Here is a 17908-nt window from a genome sequence, read left to right on the forward strand (position 1 = left end):
TTGTAAACCTTGAGATAAGGACCCTAAATATTAAATATGAATTTAATCTGACTGTTGGTTAAAGAGAAGAAGATTTTTAAAGATTTACCTAATTTTACCCCCTTTTTCCCCCTCCTGGGACCCCTATTGGGGCCATGCCCTTTTTCTTCGCAAACTTGAAGTGGCTTCCCATGGGGATGCTTTGTGCCAAGTTTGGTCAAAATCCATTCAGTGGTTCTTGAGAAGAAGTCGAATATGTGAAAAGTTAACAATGCCCGACATACGACGCACGACGACAGACAAATCATGATGGCAATAGGTCACCATGAGCCTTCGGCTCAGGTGACCTAAAAATATAGGAAGACTTTATTGAATTGTGACCTTCAATACTTCCACCAAGTTTTTGCAAATTTGTTAAGTATAAAGAATTTTAAAGATGTATTTTTCAAGGTGATATCAACAACCTTCAATAAAACAAATTCTGAAATCTAGTCTCAATACAAACGTGTTCTGGAGAAATAACAGTAAGATTTCCAAAATGGCAGCCATCCTGAATGTGACAGGGCTTCAACTCACTAATGGATCAAATTATTGTTACTGTATTCCAATTTCTGGATGAGTAGTAACAATATTTTCAAAATGGTGGCAATGGTGGTCATCTTATATGTGACATGTCAGGTTTTGAATTCCATATCAATTTCCTTTCAGAAGGTCCACTATAGAGTTCCGGTCTTTAAATTATCAACCATACAGGAAAAGAAGTTTTGTTGAAATATTGTTCACAGACTGACAGATGCCAGACCGTTCATATGATGTCTTACGATCCTTGACCGGCAGAGCTAAAAAGAACTAGCAAGAGGCAATGTTGAAGGAAAGATTATTTATTCAACAAGGAAATCATGTCAAATATTAAACTCACACCATTTAAGTAGTATATATAAAGTAAATTAACCTTGAATTGTCCATACACTTATAAATCAATACAGGTAAAATAATTGTGAAATAGATACGAATGTAACATGGATAAAATCCAGGTATCACACATTGCTGAATATAGAATACATTGCATGCAGTATAATTCATAAATATCACAATGTAATATCAGTAAAATAGTTTTCATCAATTCTTTCTTGTATCCTGTACTGAGGATACACAATTTTTACCATCTATTGTGCTCAAAATATGTGACTCAGTAGCTGTGTGTAAATTTTTTGAGCAAAAAAATAATGACATGATGAATATAATAAATATCTTATAGAAGATTAGAGTGTGATGTTTCGATGACGGCACCATCATCTTCATACAACAAATGACCAGTGGGGAGCATACTAGCACTGACGTACGTAGTGTATGAGATGGTTTGTGTTTTAAGAATTTCTATTCTATTGATATTACCAACCTGAAGAAAATATAGAAAAAAAAAAAACAAAACAAAAATAAAAGAAGTGATCAGTTCAATCTCTTTAAAAAAAAAAAAAGATAGTGGTAATTGTCACTGAAACACTATGTTATTGTTTCTTATTTTAAGAGGACTTATTTCTACCAGGTATAGAAATCAGAGGTTGATTTTAACAAAGCATTAAAAGTCTTTCCACATGAGCTGATTCTCTATCAACAGGTAAACCAGGCAACAACCTGATAATGATCTGTAAATATTTACCAGGAAGCTCTAGATCAATTTAAACTGCTGTGTCTATATTGGAACAGGTAGAGCTTGAATTAAATATCCACTCTGATTGTACATCCAGTCCCCATCCTACAGTCACTTGTCAACTGGATCAGCTATATCTAAAATTTAAAAGCCTGTAAATTCAGTATGATCTGTTTGAACTTATGGTTATTGGCCTTCTCCACATATCTAAATATGCCCTGTGCTAGCCGAAGGCTAAGAGTGATATGCTCAATCCTGTGCCAGCTAATGAATTTAAAATATATGAAGGTGATATTATTGGACTATGACAGCAGCCAGGGTCTTAAAGTCTTTGGTAATAGGGAAAAACAGGGATAGGACCCAAACAGACTAATTACATTAAATACATCTAGGGATCCACACAGACTATGATAAACATGTCTGGGAATCTACACAGATTAACTTTAGTAAACAGGTCTGGGATACACACAGATTCACTATAGTAAACAGGTCTGGGAATCCACACAGATTTACTATAGTAAACAGGTCTGGGAATCCACACAGATTAACTGTAGTAAACAGGTCTGGGAATCCACACAGATTAACTGTAGTAAACAGGTCTGGGATACACACAGATTTACTATAGTAAACAGGTCTAGGAATCCACACAGATTAACTGTAGTAAACAGGTCTGGGAATCCACACAGATCAACTGTAGTAAACAGGTCTGGAATACACACAGACTAACTATAGTAAACACATCTGGGAATCCACACAGACCTACTATAGTTAACACATCTGGAGATTGATATTCATTAACTATAGTAAAAATGTCAGCGGATCCACACTCACTATCATATACAATTTGGGGGATCAAGATTGAAGAATTGTATGATATATTTAACACATCAGCAGATCCACGAGGACTATCATTGAAACAACTAGAACCAAGTGAAGACCAACCATAAGACTAAGAAGACCCAACCAACCATAAGGAATACAGACCTAAAAAAAATTAGGACTTAGTAGACTCAATCAACCAACCATTAGGAATACATAGACCCAACCTTAAGTAGACTCAACTAACCCACCAATAAGTAAACCCAGGCAACAACAATGACTACCAGTTAGTAGATTATAGATGGTGTGTACATGCACATCATGTAAAGTAACACATCTAGAGATCCAGAGAGGTGGACATGATTGTGACTTAAAAACTCAGAACACAAATCATTATTTATCAACTAAGCAAGAAAACTAATGATGTCTACAAATATATGTGAGAAATAATTACAGTGAAAGCCTTAATAAGAAAACACAGAGAAAGCATAATGATCATTTTTTGAAAATTTACAGAAAAGAAAGTATGGTAATATTCTATATGACATAAAAACAATTCCATGCACAAATTCTATATATTATTAACCACGTAGTATAGCTTCAAAGAGAAAACATTTTTTGTTCAGATATTTTATCAAAATCATAATATGTGGTATGAAATAAACTGTAGGAGCACTTCTAAAGAAACACATATTTTGACACACATCTAAGTATTTAGTAATTTGTTCTGTAAACACTCTAAAGAATACTTCAGCATGAGTTTCTCAAAATCATGATTTGAGAATTGAATATAATCTTCCTTCCAATTTATTCCACTGTGACTAGCTGTATCTAATTTGCCTAAGGTCTATCAGTATCTATCCTAATATCTAAAATGTCTAAAGTTTAAACTTACATTTCAAAATGTGACTAGGCATATCTAATATCTTATTTCATCAGTTGTTGTATAAACAATGATAACAGGTAATGCCCTTACGAATGATTTGGCTATACTGGAATGGAGGTATAGTGATACAGATATTACAAGTACTAAAATCTCCTACACAGGCAAGATATGGGGAATACAGAGATACTAAGAAAAGATGGAAATCTGTTGTCAGTTTCACACTCTTTGTCAGGAAATAGTTGATTCCACATATATACAGTTCCTACTTAAAAAAAATAAGCAAAGATTTTGTAAAGTTTTACCATTTTCGTTTCTGAGATAAGTAATATCTACTCTTTGAACCTACTAAGATTTGATGAATGTAAATATAAAGAGAATCTTTCAGATTATCTATTACATTGGTATAAAACAAATAAGAGTAGATTATACATTTTGTCTTGGGACATCTTAAAAACACTGATTAACAACTGTTAAACACAATTTGATCATACTTTATATCTTTGGAATGTCTTATTTTGATTAATTTAATGTAAATAAAACTCACCTTAGTTTACAAATTTTTTCTATCGTCTATATTGTGTATCTTTGCTATCTAACATGGACTTGGCACAAAATCCAAACCTCACCTTCTGTGCCTTATACATACATACTCAGAATATTGTAAGCATCACACATGAATCATGGGGTTGATAATTTGTGTCAAGACATTTGTCACATTCGTGATCTGTACCGGTGAGTTATTAATCCATGATTTACCATAATACCAGGTATCAAAGTAAGGTATGACAATTATCCAAGATGGCTGACTCTGCTCACAAATAAGCCACCTCCCTTTGTTCAGTCAATATTTTCTCACTAGGGGACAGTGTTTATTTGTGTTAAGATATGGTAAGTGTAATAAGTGTACCATACATATGATATATTTCTATCTAAACCATATACCATTCAAACTAAAGGTGTGACCGTGAAACATTAATTATCTGTTAAGACATGTAAAACTGTTTCAAATCAGCTAGAACAAATATGAAATGAAAGCAACAGATTTATCAGTGGCAATATCAGGCCAGTAATCCATTAAATTGATTAACTCTCTCTAGAGAATTAACCTTATTTTGTTTGGAAATTTGCATAGTGCTGTCTCTGCTTTATGCATGGCAAACAAAACTGAATTTGAGACAGCATAATCATGATATACCTTGACATATCTTAAAACCAGGACTGTTGGGGCATCCTTTTTCTAAAGACTAATTCATTCTGATTTTTACAATTAAAAGCTCAATAACTCAAAATATGATAAACATTTCAGGGTCACTCTATTGTTCCTGACATCAGTGTCCTGACATATCCGGACAATCAGAGTCATTGTCATCTTTAACAATTGTCATCCCAGTTAGACAAATATTTATCATTTCAATACAGAATTTATCTACAAAAGTTTAATAAAATATCATATTTTAAAAACCAAGATTTGGACACAATGAATATTTACTGTACAGAATTCTTTGTTACAAATTGAATGTGCTGACTATTGATCTTTTGTGTCAAGCAGACCATGTGAGGTAAATCCAACAAAGTAACAATCTTTAGAGCTAGTTAAATCATACACATAACTGGTAGATACTTTTGATTTCTATTTTGGTCAAACGTTTTTCACACTTAAATGAATTCCCGAAGTCCTTACAAACAATTCTATTGATTACATTTAGTTTCATTAATTTAAACATAAATTTCAATCTTAATGTCACAAATTTTAACTACAATACTTTTTTCTACTAATTGTTTTTTGTTTAATTAATTCCAACCTTCATAATAAAAATTTATATCAAAATCTAAAATTACAAAGGACTGATTACCTTGTTTACTGTAATTACACAAAATGCACAGATATAAAGCACCATCACCATCAATAAATCAGACATGTTAATTATGTGCTGGTGGATAATGTACATCAAAATGTAAAAAGAGGGCAAAATTGGCATATATGAATTAATTGACAGCACCACACACAAGTTATATAATTATATATATATATAAGTCAATATATTAAAAGTAACAATATGTAGGTTAAGTCATAAAACTATTTTTAGGAACAGAAGTCTAGAAATTATTATTAGTATACACAGAATCCAAGATTTACTAACTACAATTAGGAAAAATGACCATACACTAACTATCATATAGAATAGGTATTTCAACATGTGAACTGTCAGCAATGTTTTTAACAATTATTGATTTTTAAGATTCGATTACCAATTAATTATAGATTTTTTCCATTTCTTCAATAAAAACAGCAAGAAAATTATCATCACTTTAAACCAACACAGTTGATTTCACACATACGGTCAGTGAGACAATGCCTAGCAATAGGTAGAATCAAGAAGACAAAAAATTCTGTAATCAACCAATCATCTTATTTTATGGAAATTTTCTACTAATAACTACTAATTTCATACTTCCATAAGGAGACATTGTAAATGTTACATATAAGTTAAAGAATTTGAAAAACTAGCATCAACCCAGTAAATAGGAACTAATTATGAAGGTAAACATTAGTCTACCCCCACCGGTATATATTACTTAACACCAACATATCAAAATTATATACCAATAATAATTCCTGATAATTTTCAAGACTAGTGATAGACTACATATTACTGCATAACTAATACCGGATTTTAAATATCTGCTGCATGAAGCATGAGACAGACACCCTTTTTCTCCGACGTTTTACTAATGTATCTGGATACCAAAGATTGATTCGTCCCCTTGAGGATAAGAGGGGGATCTCAACCCAAGGAGAAAGATCGCAAAAATACTAGTTTGCTGGGTTTTTGCAGCTTTAACTTTTCCACAGGTTGATGATGAATAAGATTTTTTCTAATCCTGCTGATTAAGTGACTCTCATGATACAGAACTGTTCCATTTAATGTAATATAACATAGATAAGGCAACGGTTTGAACAATGTTACTTTCAGAAGAATTTCTTGAAATCTCTTCATTCATTTGTTTGTTTTATCATAAAAAAAAATTGATTAAAATTGTTCTTTTGCACCAACATGATTGCCATCATCCTAGGCTCCTTGTCTTTTCATACATTAATAAGTAAAAAAATTGATGCCATATAAATTGAACAAAAACAATGGACAGAGCACAATAAGTAACTATACCAGTGTCCTAAACCCTGTCATTCCACATAAGTGAAATACCACATAACCAAGACATAAGTAATAATGATTATGTTAGAGTTAAAGTTATCAGTTACCTCCAACCCACCCCACACTCCTCCTCCTCCTCATTCAAGATAATTTATTGTTTGGCCAGAGTAAAAAAAGACAACAGTGGCGAGCCTTTTGTTTAGATAAATTTTGTAAAAACTCTAGATCATTATCCCCTCCCCTTTTTTTAAGTTGCTATGTGTTGTTGGCAGTGATGATGTATTGCAGTGTACAGAATTCAGTGGAACAGAACACAATTTTTACATTAACTCAATACCTTTTGAACAATGGACAAGAGGAAACCTTATCAAAGACAACACAAACCAATTTTATACTAAATTTTTTTTTAACATAAATATGAAAATCAACACTGTACTTCCTGAAATTTCATGCAAGGTGTACAAAATACCCATTCCAAACATCAGTTTTCAAAACAATAAACAAACAAAACAAATCACAAATCAGCATCACAGAGTGTAAATGCAAAAAAAGGTAACAAATAAATGATGGTAGCCTACACATGTAGGGATCTCAGAGGTATTGGTAGGAAATATATTGCGTAAATCTGTATAAGGTTTACACATATGTCTTAACATGGTAAAAACCATCTTTACATACCTGTGCCCTATCATATAATCACCTGTATTTTGCAAGTCACAGGTATATAGTATGTAACCATACTTCATGATTTGCGTAGATTTAAATTGAATCAGTAGTATCACAAAAATGCACCTGACGCAGAACAATGAAGACAATGCATAGACTAGTAAGAGCTGTGGTCATACACACACAAAATCTATAAGAATAGCATTAATCTTTGTATACAGTTTGTCATCTCATGTCTTTATATTAAACTTACTATCACAATCTGGTTTCCCCTTTTTTATATACATTCATATTCACTTAGAATTTCAAGAACCATGAAGATATGTTTCCAACAAAAGACTTTGATCAACAATCATTAAAAGATTAGACTCTGAAATGTAAAATCAAAACAACAAAACATTAGCTTGAATATTAAAAGCAAAATAAATAAATGCAAAATGACCTTTATACAGTATCAACTTAACACAAGCATTTTGTTAAATTACAGTTACTGCAAAGGTAGATGATATCCAGTCATAATGAATCTCATTAAAATCGAATCTCTCATTTCACATCATACCTCATAACATGTAACAAGTTGTATGGTGTGAAGAAGTGAGAGATCTGATTTCAATTAATTACATCGCAATCAAAAGAAGATGGAGTCCATGCTTAGTTAATACAGCCATTAGAACTACTAACATTAACGATTCTCTTTACATTAACATGTGCCTATGTCATTGCATAGAAAAATACAACTCATTAGACATTCACCACTTAATTCAATAAAATAATTACACAAACTATTTCTTTTTAATTTGTTATTATAAATCTTATTTCAATAATTAACACAGTGATAAATAAGAATAAAACAAAAATTCTTGCACTAGAACTTATACATATATATATATATACCTTTATTGTGATGTGATTACCAGTGTTTAACCACAGACTAACCTACTTAACTTGCTACACTCTGACTAGTTAATTATGTCATTGTTTAACCACAGACTGACCTGATTAACTCGTTTTAGTCAGAGTAGTTAATAATACTAATGATTAACTTAAGACTAACCTGATCAATGACAATGAATAGTTATTATATATACCAGTAACAAACAGACAAAATAATGTTACTATTTAACCTCACATGCATTTCCATCAATATTGAATTTGTTGATCAAAATACTCATTAAGAAGTTCAGTCTTGAGTTAAATGTTAAACAATTCATTAAAACCATATCATACTGTACAGCTGTAAAGCCTCATACTGATTTAGCATTTCTACCCTTCTTTTCAAACTGACTGATGAAAAATTATTTCATGTTTAGCTAAAATATCTCTGTTTTAAGAACCAGGAGAAATCTGATGTATCATACAAAACATTGATCAGAAATAAAGGAAATATTGAGCCTTTTGTTTTGAGAAAAGTTAAACCAGTGTTCATCTTCTTTTTTAGGATTAATTAGAACAGCTATCTACAAAGTCCATTGCTTCTCTTCACACACTGTAAGATATTTGCACCACCAGACCATCCCTTTAGGTCTTGTCTATTGTACCTTTCAAATAAAAATATGACTAGGGATAGTGGCACCTTTGTTACCACTTGGTTATTTATTAATGCTGAGTAAATGGTTATAATGTAACACACATAAATGCCTATCAACAATATAAGTTGGGTGGGAAATGTTATAACTTCTGTTAATATTTTTTTATTACCTACCTGAAGTTGGTGGAAATTTTATATAGACTGTTAAAAATACAAGCTTTGAGTAAGAAAATAAAAAAACAATTTCCTAGGATAATGTTAAATAATGCTGAGACTGTCCATACATTTCCCATTTGATTATAAACTAGTTATTTCAAAATTAGCCAACGTCTAAATAATTTAAATTACATTCACCGGGAATGTTTTAAACATATTATGACTGCAATATATTTCTAGCCTTTCCATAACACCTCTAATCCAAATCTCTAATAATCTTTTATGGCATGCAGAATTATAAAAAAAACTTATCAAACTTGATACACAGAACTAATCAAGACTTCTTGAAAAGTTAAAACTACTAAACTTTGTTAACAAAAAAAGGGGAGAATGCTGTAATAAAAATCAAAACTAGTAATTTTATGGCAATTTGAAAAATTTTGGTGGATAACATACCAATGAAGAGTTCAGGTTTGTCCTCCGAGGAATCAGAACCAGCAAAGCTTGCATAAGTTGGTGGCGTGACGATGAATATCATAATTATACACAACGAGGGACTCTCAACAATACGATAAATATAACCAGTTAAAACAACAAGGACAAACTTCAGCCTCAGAAAATATATACGGAACAAGGGAATTTGTCGTGAACATCTTCCACCATACAACATCAGAGTAAAGTCTTTAACATTCATAACAATCAAAGCCGTCAACAATGGAAATATGGAAGATTGCTTGTGATATAATACTATGTGATCCAATTTTCTTCATTTGAAGAAAAAGGAGCTGTTGAATTATATATTGTTTCATCGGCTTGCATGACTGTATTCTATTCCTATTAAATATATTAACTACTCTATTGCTTTTTACAGGAATATCTGATATCATAATATCAAAAGATGTCTATATGACTGATCTACCATCATTACGCTTTTCTGCATTACAATGCATGGTTACATCTAACATGCAGGCTGACATCTCTATGAGAGAGGTCACATCAAGTCAACAATAGCAAACATTTTGAGATTTTGCACTAAGCTTATTGATTATATCCGAGAGCGAACAAAAATACCAGACATATTGCCTCTAGCTAGATATCATGTACCTGCTATATATCAATTAAATGGAAGTTTCTTTTTTTTTTAAGTTAATTTCTTCATATTTATCCGTACAGGATGAACTTATCTACTGACAAGTAAATTTGTGAGTGCACGATTAGTGTAAGGTAAGAGTTAAAGTTGATTTTATGTGTTTAGAGATTCACATAAACATTGTAATGTTGATTCCCCTGAATCAATTGTGGTAACTATACTTGTCCAATAATAACTTATTAACATAGCTTTTATCTCTTCCTTTAGGGATTTGAAGATCCTGATGATTCATCTCACAAAACATCAACTTTTTCTTTCACGTGGTTTTGACAGGGCATGACTTTTGACCTGTTCAAAGGTTAATAGGTCGTGATCCAGGGATGTTTAATCTCCAGTCATACTCATTGTATTTTATGTTCACTCTTCCGACACTCTGTAATTTTTGCAGGATGACATGGGCACGATCTGCTTTACTTTTCTCTAGGTATGGCATGGTCCATCTAAAATCAGAAAATATTATATTACCAACATGGAGTCATGGACATAAGATAATTCTGCTAAACTTTCAACTTTATAAGTTTCTTGGCTTTATTTCTCTGGAAATTTTAACTACAAGTCCCCATGTACTTCTCTCTTCAATATTGATACATCAATGGGAAGTGCTTCATGAAAATCTGTAACACTAACATAATACATGGACTTACTTGATGACATCGACCTCTGTCGTACCAAAGTCCAGCCTGTACCACTGAAAAATGCGGGAGAGCCAGATTTCATCCACCTCATTAAACATGGACACCTCCTGTATGCAGAAGCTCTTGGTAGCAGAGTCCAGGGCAGTATCAATGTTAGCCTCAGTGTAAACATTAATAGCTGGACAGGACTGGTGAGAATTAAAACAGAATGTTAAGTACCTTTATAATCATCCAGGATCATAGACATGTAGCTAAAGTTTAACAGAGTAAACAGAATGTTAAGTACCTTTATAATCATCCAGGATCATAGACATGTAGCTAAAGTTTAACAGAGTGTATCTACTGTACCAGTAAACAATAAAAAGGTTGTACTCTCTGGATCTATTAATAGTTTACACCATGTTTAATCCTACGGACATGCTTCTTATCAAAAATTTGAAAATTCATTAATTTTGTTATTTCAACTACAATACACTTACCACTGCTCCACAGACCAGAGCAAAGTGAATGCGAGGGTCTAGTTGTTTTAACGCATATACAAGTCTGGGGTCATCAGCTTTGAAGGGCTTGTCTGTAGTGGCAGGGTGTGGTCGGTTACCTGTCCGTAAATTACAATAGAGATTGTAAAATAGAAACCAGGATACATCAAAATCATCTTTGTCTACAAGTCAAATTCACCAACAGATCATTTTTTCTTACTGTTGGCAAAAATTAGGGTTCTAAGTGACGAAGAAAAAAATGATCATTTCATGTTCTTGGTAAATCTCTGCCTACATTTGACTTTAATTTGAAATTAGAGAGGAATGAAAATTATGGCCTAGGACCGAAAAAATAATTTTTGAATATCAATACAATGTTCAATACTGATTTTTAAAGATATGATTGCCTTAGTTAGTATCCAAACACAATTTTAAAATGCATCAGGGAAATCAATGCAATGTAATGGCGTTACCTCTGAGAATGCCATGTTCCATGTTATCAAGGCTGTAAACATGCTTTCCAATCTTGTAGCATGTTCTTTTCCAGAAATGACTGATGTCAAGTACTGAGTTGGGCAGGGTGTCCAGTACACTAAGGCCGTGTATAGTCAAAGCATTATATAGATCTACAGGTTAAGGTGATAATGTCTAGGAGGCAACAATATTACATAAACTTTTCAGTTTACTTCACAATATCAGCTGATGACTGGATAGAATGCTTGTCTAATGTGTAAAACAGTTGTCAAACAAAGTTGTTAGCAAATTATAGGGAAACTGTCAGGTAAATGAAACCGCAGTCTCTCAAAAACAAGCATCATTATAGTTTAAACAAAAGCTTCAGTGCATTCTTTTCCTAAGTCAGTTTTTTGTGTATATATCAACAAATCACGATTTATTCTATTATTGTCAAACAAATTTGAAGGGTAAGGGTTCTAAACATGTCAAAGCTGGTTTTTGTACTCTCAGACAGATTTTAAGGACAGGAGTCCTAAACATATCTTTTTTTTTCGTAACATCGGATAGGTTTAATTGTACAACAATGATTAATTTGGCAATGGTTAGGAATTCAACAAATAGCAGTAACCATATAGTTTGACAGGTAAAGGATACTGATAAAGAAGACTTTTTTCTGTGAATCTGTCAGTTCTGACAGATCAACATTATGCAGCTGAGCAAGCTCCTCCTTGTATGCAGTGAAACTTGGAGAATCTTTGATCTTGGAATAGTCTACGCCTTTTCCATCCTCCTGCATACACTCACCCTTCAATCTAAAAAGGTATTCAATAAACATTAGAAATACACAGAGCTAGTCAGAATTCCTCCCTATACAAAATTATAGGATTTTAGTGACCCTGCCAGGGTTGGCATTAAAGCTCTGTTTTATAAGATTTACAACAGCATGATATACATTATGTTGTAACAAATAATAAATCAATTAAAAGATAAAACATTTTTTTCTTGCATATATATCAAAGCAATCACACAATGTAAATGGAGTATTTCCACTCATTTTTCTATACATCTTCCCTTTCCAGTATATTTTGCTATGACTGCCACTACAAAATCTCTCTCGTCTTGTCTTGTAACTCTACCAAAAAGTCAACTATTGCAAGATTGGTAGCAACAGTACGTTTACAAGCACATGGTGCAAGTGAATGTATGAAAATTTTAGCTATCTACCTGTCTCATACAGTACAAAATTTTTAGCGAGAAAATTTATCATATGCTTAATTAAGTTAAAGTAAATGACATTGATACAATTGTACCATGGGTCTTATCTCCCGGTCCAATCTGCCAGGGAATACAAAAATTCATGATAAGTTGTACTGGATTTCTCTACCATGTAATTGTAAGGAATACTTGTAAATGTTGATGCATGCGATTTTTTCATTCTTAAAAAGTCACTTCATACATTTAACTTCAGGTAGGACTGTACAGGAAGAAAAGTGATAACAAGCCATATTTTAAAGATGGATGCCATGGCAGCCATCTTTAGCGTGGAGTGAGTCTCAATTTCAGATACCACCAACTTTGGATTAAACACAAGTCATCAGTGGAAATCCTGTCTCAATATGATTTTTGATCCTAGAGAAGTATAGTAATTGATAACAAGATTCATTTTTGTGGATCCAAATTTCTTTTAGGACAATCTGAGGACCATACATATTTGAGCTGAAAAGAATAGCAGACTTGGTATTGGAATACTTGTTAAATGTATTCAGATGGTATTCAAATATTCAAATGTTTATTTCAATGAAGTAATTTTTCATATACTCAACTTGGTACTAGTTATTTGAACACACAATGTTGCTTGTTATGAATGGAAAAAAAGTATATTCAAAGTTTTATGTTTAATTTTAGTAAAATAGATCTTCAATAAGAATACGAAGGAACTAGTAGTAAAACAAGACCCAAAGTAGATCATATGGCAGAAGTCTACCTGAGGGCCTAGCTGCTCAACTTTGTTTTGACATCAAAACAGTAAAGACGGAAGGATAAGTCAAGGTAATAATTTTGTTTTGATGTTAAACTCATTCTGAGCTGATTAATAAATCTGATCCATTCATTTGCATAATGACTGTGTAACATGTACCTATACACTGAAATAAAACAACAGTACAAATGGCTCACATGGTGAATTTTCTTTTGTCAGTTGGACACTTGTAGCCAAGTATGCTAAACTTTTAAAGCAACTTTGTTATTCTGACAATACATTATGATATCTTAAGTGAAAAGATGTTTGGCCCATGATAACTAGCCATATTTGATGTTCTGTCTTTGTGTGTTAAAACTACACAGCATCTTTAGATCCAATCTGAATTCAACTGGAAATATTTCCAAACCCAGTTTGAACATTTGTCAGCATTTGCAATAAGGGCCAGGGTAGGTTAATCTTATTAAATATTAAAATACCATTTCACTATTTACATTTTCTGGAAATAAATATTCTTTTGCAACTGTTTGAACATTCATTTCAGCTCTAATACATGAACATACATGTAAACACAACCAATGCATTTACATGTACAGGAATGTTTTTGGAGTAGTGATTTAATACCAATTTATTTGTTAATGGTTGATGGATGCTGAAGAACTTTAGCAAGAAAATCTATACTGAAAACTTATTTATCTAATGGAAAGCACCACTTATGATGTTGGCAAATGTAAAAAAAAAATGCAAATGTGTAAGGGAGAGGGCTTGCTAAGGCATTGCCTACTAACCAATTCCCAATAAATCTTTTCAATTTAGTAAAATGTGCAAAACGAATGGATGAATGAAATGCTGTGCAATAACTGATTTGGTTCAAATAAAGTGAGAATAACAGATAAACGGCCCATGCATATACAATTTCAAGAATCTAAAATAAGGTGCCACCTTGGACATATTTTGTGATATAACAATACTTTGACACATTTCTTATTCAGCTTATCACTGATTCGGTTTACCTGGTAGGAATAAATAAACTTATTTGCAGATAATATTAATAGATTTGATTATTTCCTGGAAATATTTGTGATTCAACACTGAACAGTCACGCATTATTTATTACTTACAACTTAGTCACATGCTATCAATTATCTTTATACAAGAAATAATCAGCTTCAGAACATTATCTCTTGTTGCCACTCACTGCAAAAAAGACTTTTATCTCTTTTAAAATCGGTTCTGGTGACTTACAAATTCAATAATTAAAATGAGTTTTTGATTATTTATTTTATCAGTTAAAATTCCGTGTACGATCTTGAAGTGAAGAGGTTACTTTAAGCAAAAAGGTGACCCGAGATGTTTTGACATAGCCCGCATGAAGTCACGTTTGGTTGTCAAAATGTTCTGCCTACCTTAACATTAATTTCTGAAGTTTCTGGGATAACTTTGTAGCGGAGACACTTTCCGTGCCTTTCTTGGGAGGAGGATCAGGGTTGAGTATCATAATCTCATCTTTTCCTGTTGTCGCCATGTTGATTTTAATGATGTGAGCTAGCGTCATGTTGTTGACAGAGGAGTTTCGTATATTGAAAATCAAACGATTTTATAATACGCCTCCAACCCGATTACAAATAACCGCTGTTTAAAAGACATAATATTTAATTGTTTAAAAGGTGTGACGTTAACCATTGGACATGTCCAGGTAAAATTGCGAAATACGAAAAAATTGAAGGTGCGGTAGCTTTCGCCTACGCGGTTGAAACGGTTCGTCCGCCTTATTAAACTTGCAAGAGAAAAGCAAGATAAAGATCGACAATTTCGTTTATTCCGAAGACTCCAATCGATTGCCGATTTTGTTGATTACTAATAACCACGTATGAGAACGATGTGCATCATTTTTCATAAATTTCTATTTTTAGATTATCTTAAAATAGAATTATTCCGGAGCCGGTGTGGGTGAATTTGTAAGCCGTTCCCGGTCCCGATACCCGTAAAACGAAACTAAGAAATAAGTTATGTCTCGAGAACAAAATATCTAATGAATCTCAAATTATCTACTTAAATGTTTAAAAAAAAATCGTACACTTCGAATGAATTAATTTAGATATCGAGATTTTTTTTAATCGACGATTTGTTTTATTTCAGGGTGTAAAAAACATGTACTCCGCACTCAACCATGAAATTTCCGACTTCCTTTTTATCAAATTTTAGCTATAAAAAGATTTGATATTAGATTTTTGAAATTTCAAAAATATTTATACCTTTCTGATTGTAAATATATCAGTTTCGTTCAGAAAAGAGGCATACTTCACATCGAATCGGACCCGTGCTAGGGGGAGGTAAATGCTTTAGTCTGTGTCGTAACATAAGATTTTGATTTGTTCTCAACTGCAGTCCTTCTCAGATCTACACGACCCTAAAATTTGTATGCCTTTCTGTACGTAGTGTGAAATATACTGTAATCAGTGTTAGCGATCTTGATGCGACTGGCACATCCAAATGCAGGAAAGGTAAAACCTGTACATGTGGATGATCAATATTAGAATCACCTGGTTGTACAATTCTGAGCTAGTATCTTGGTTTTAAAAGCTAACCATCTAACGATCTAACAATAATGAATTAAACAAAATACTGAATTTTATGTTTTATTTCTTCTCATATTCTAATATTTTCTGTATCTATCATTCCTAAAGGGGTTATTTGAAGTTATTTAATGACGAGATACTAATTAGCATGAAAGTTGATAACGCAATGATTAATTGATGAGTGAGCACCAGATTATAGATATTATCGGGATATATTCAGGACGACAAAAACGTGAAAACGAACTAATTACATAACGTGTGAGAAAGGGTGATACAAAGGGTAAAAGACTTTTCAACGCAGGATAACAGGTCCAGTTACATAGAGTTATTCAGTATACAGGGGATGAAACTATTGTTGTTCCTAGAGGTGTTCAGTATACAGGGGATGAATCTATTTTTGTTCCTAGACTTGTTCAGTACATGAGGGATGAAACTATTTTTGTTCCTAGAGTTATTCAGTATACAGGGGATGAAACTATTGTTGTTCCTAGAGGTGTTCAGTATACAGGGGATGAAACTATTTTTGTTTCTAGAGTTGTTCAGTATACAGGGGATGAAACTATTTTTGTTCCTAGATTTGTTCAGTATACAGGGGATGAAACTATTGTTGTTCCTAGATTTGTTCAGTATACAAGGGATGAAACTATTGTTGTTCCTAGAGGTGTTCAGTATACAGGGGATGAAACTGTTTTTGTTCCTAGTGTTCATGGAAATGGTTTAAATGATTACAGGAAAACCTTTCCGTCCGTTTTGAAAGCAGGTTAAGGCATTTTGTTCAGTTGATAGCAAACCATCTTCCGTATTTAACAGGAACCAAACTTGGAATCAGGTTAAGGGAAGTCTATAGGTTAAAGGTAACCTTAGGTCGCACTAACAAGTTTTTATTCGTTCACGATAAGAAATCAACTCGGATTTGTGATTATTTTTGGCGATCTATCGAATTTCTTATTCCTAATTTATTGGAAGGTTTTCTGATTATTGTTACCGATAAGAAATCTGCCGTTAAGAATTCTTTAGAAGTTTTTCCAGATGTCCAAGTAGTTTTATGTTTTAATCATATGCGTAGAGACTTAAGATTTTGGTTTAATCAGCATAGTCCTGTGATATATAAATTTACATGGATGATGTTATACAGCTTTTGAGATGCGATAGTCAAAGTGAGCTTAACAAACGGGGTTTTCGTTATTGTTTACATGGTAGAATTGTGTTTCAATGGATTCAGGTGAACACAACAAGAATTATATTTTGACATAGACTGTATGAAAAGGTATTTCATAAAATTTCCTAAAAAAACGAGTAAGTTTAACAAAACTAAAACTATTCAAAATTTATATATCGATCCCTTTATTCATTGTGAAACAGAGGGATGTCATATTTCAAACGTTGTGCCGACATGGTGACTTGCAACGCTGATTGTAATAGCCTGATTTCCTAATAGATGTGTCAGTGATGAGTCAAACGTAAAACTACCAAACGTATGTAATAAATGATAATAACGATAAAAAGAAATCTCGCAAGACCATGTAACATTCTTATTTCTTATACGTATATAGCTGTAATTTGCGAAAAATCGGAAATTTCATTGCTGAGTGCGGCGTACAAGTTGTCGCCCCCTGAAAAAACAAATCGTCGATATCTAAATTTATTCATTGAAAGTGTCGGATATTAAAACCATTTCAGTTGATTTATGTAGAAAATTTGAGATCTGTTAGATTTTTAGTTCTCGGAATATTAATTATTCCTCAATTTCCTGGCATGGGTGTAAGGGCCGGGATCGGGAATGGCGTACAC

General features: G+C 32.7%; 1 protein-coding gene across 1 annotated transcript; it reads right to left on the bottom strand.

Moving 5' to 3' along the window:
* Positions 1-844: 844 nt before the first annotated feature.
* LOC132550237 (uncharacterized) lies at positions 845-15093 on the bottom strand. The gene is made up of 6 exons (XM_060214277.1): positions 14945-15093; positions 12215-12372; positions 11578-11730; positions 11105-11223; positions 10635-10813; positions 845-10430 (listed from the first exon to the last, which is right to left on the bottom strand). Exons 1-6 carry the CDS (start codon positions 15091-15093, stop codon positions 10283-10285), a joined length of 906 nt encoding a protein of 301 aa, XP_060070260.1. The 3' UTR covers positions 845-10282.
* Positions 15094-17908: the final 2815 nt, after the last annotated feature.

This window comes from Ylistrum balloti, unplaced genomic scaffold (genome assembly GCF_031769215.1).
Source record: "Ylistrum balloti isolate Yb309-2 unplaced genomic scaffold, AGI_CSIRO_Ybal_v1 Utg370112, whole genome shotgun sequence".
NCBI classification, from domain to species: domain Eukaryota; kingdom Metazoa; phylum Mollusca; class Bivalvia; order Pectinida; family Pectinidae; genus Ylistrum; species Ylistrum balloti.

Excerpts from the sequence above, each read along its gene's own strand:
- LOC132550237 (XM_060214277.1), bottom strand. The coding sequence starts at position 15,093 with ATGACGCTAGCTCACATCATTAAAATCAACATGGCGACAACAGGAAAA. Across the intron at positions 10,814-11,104 it reads CTCTGGTCTGTGGAGCAGTG|TCCTGTCCAGCTATTAATGT; the intron begins GTAAGTGTATTG and ends AATTCTCACCAG. Across the intron at positions 10,431-10,634 it reads ACAGAGGTCGATGTCATCAA|ATGGACCATGCCATACCTAG; the intron begins GTAAGTCCATGT and ends TTCTGATTTTAG.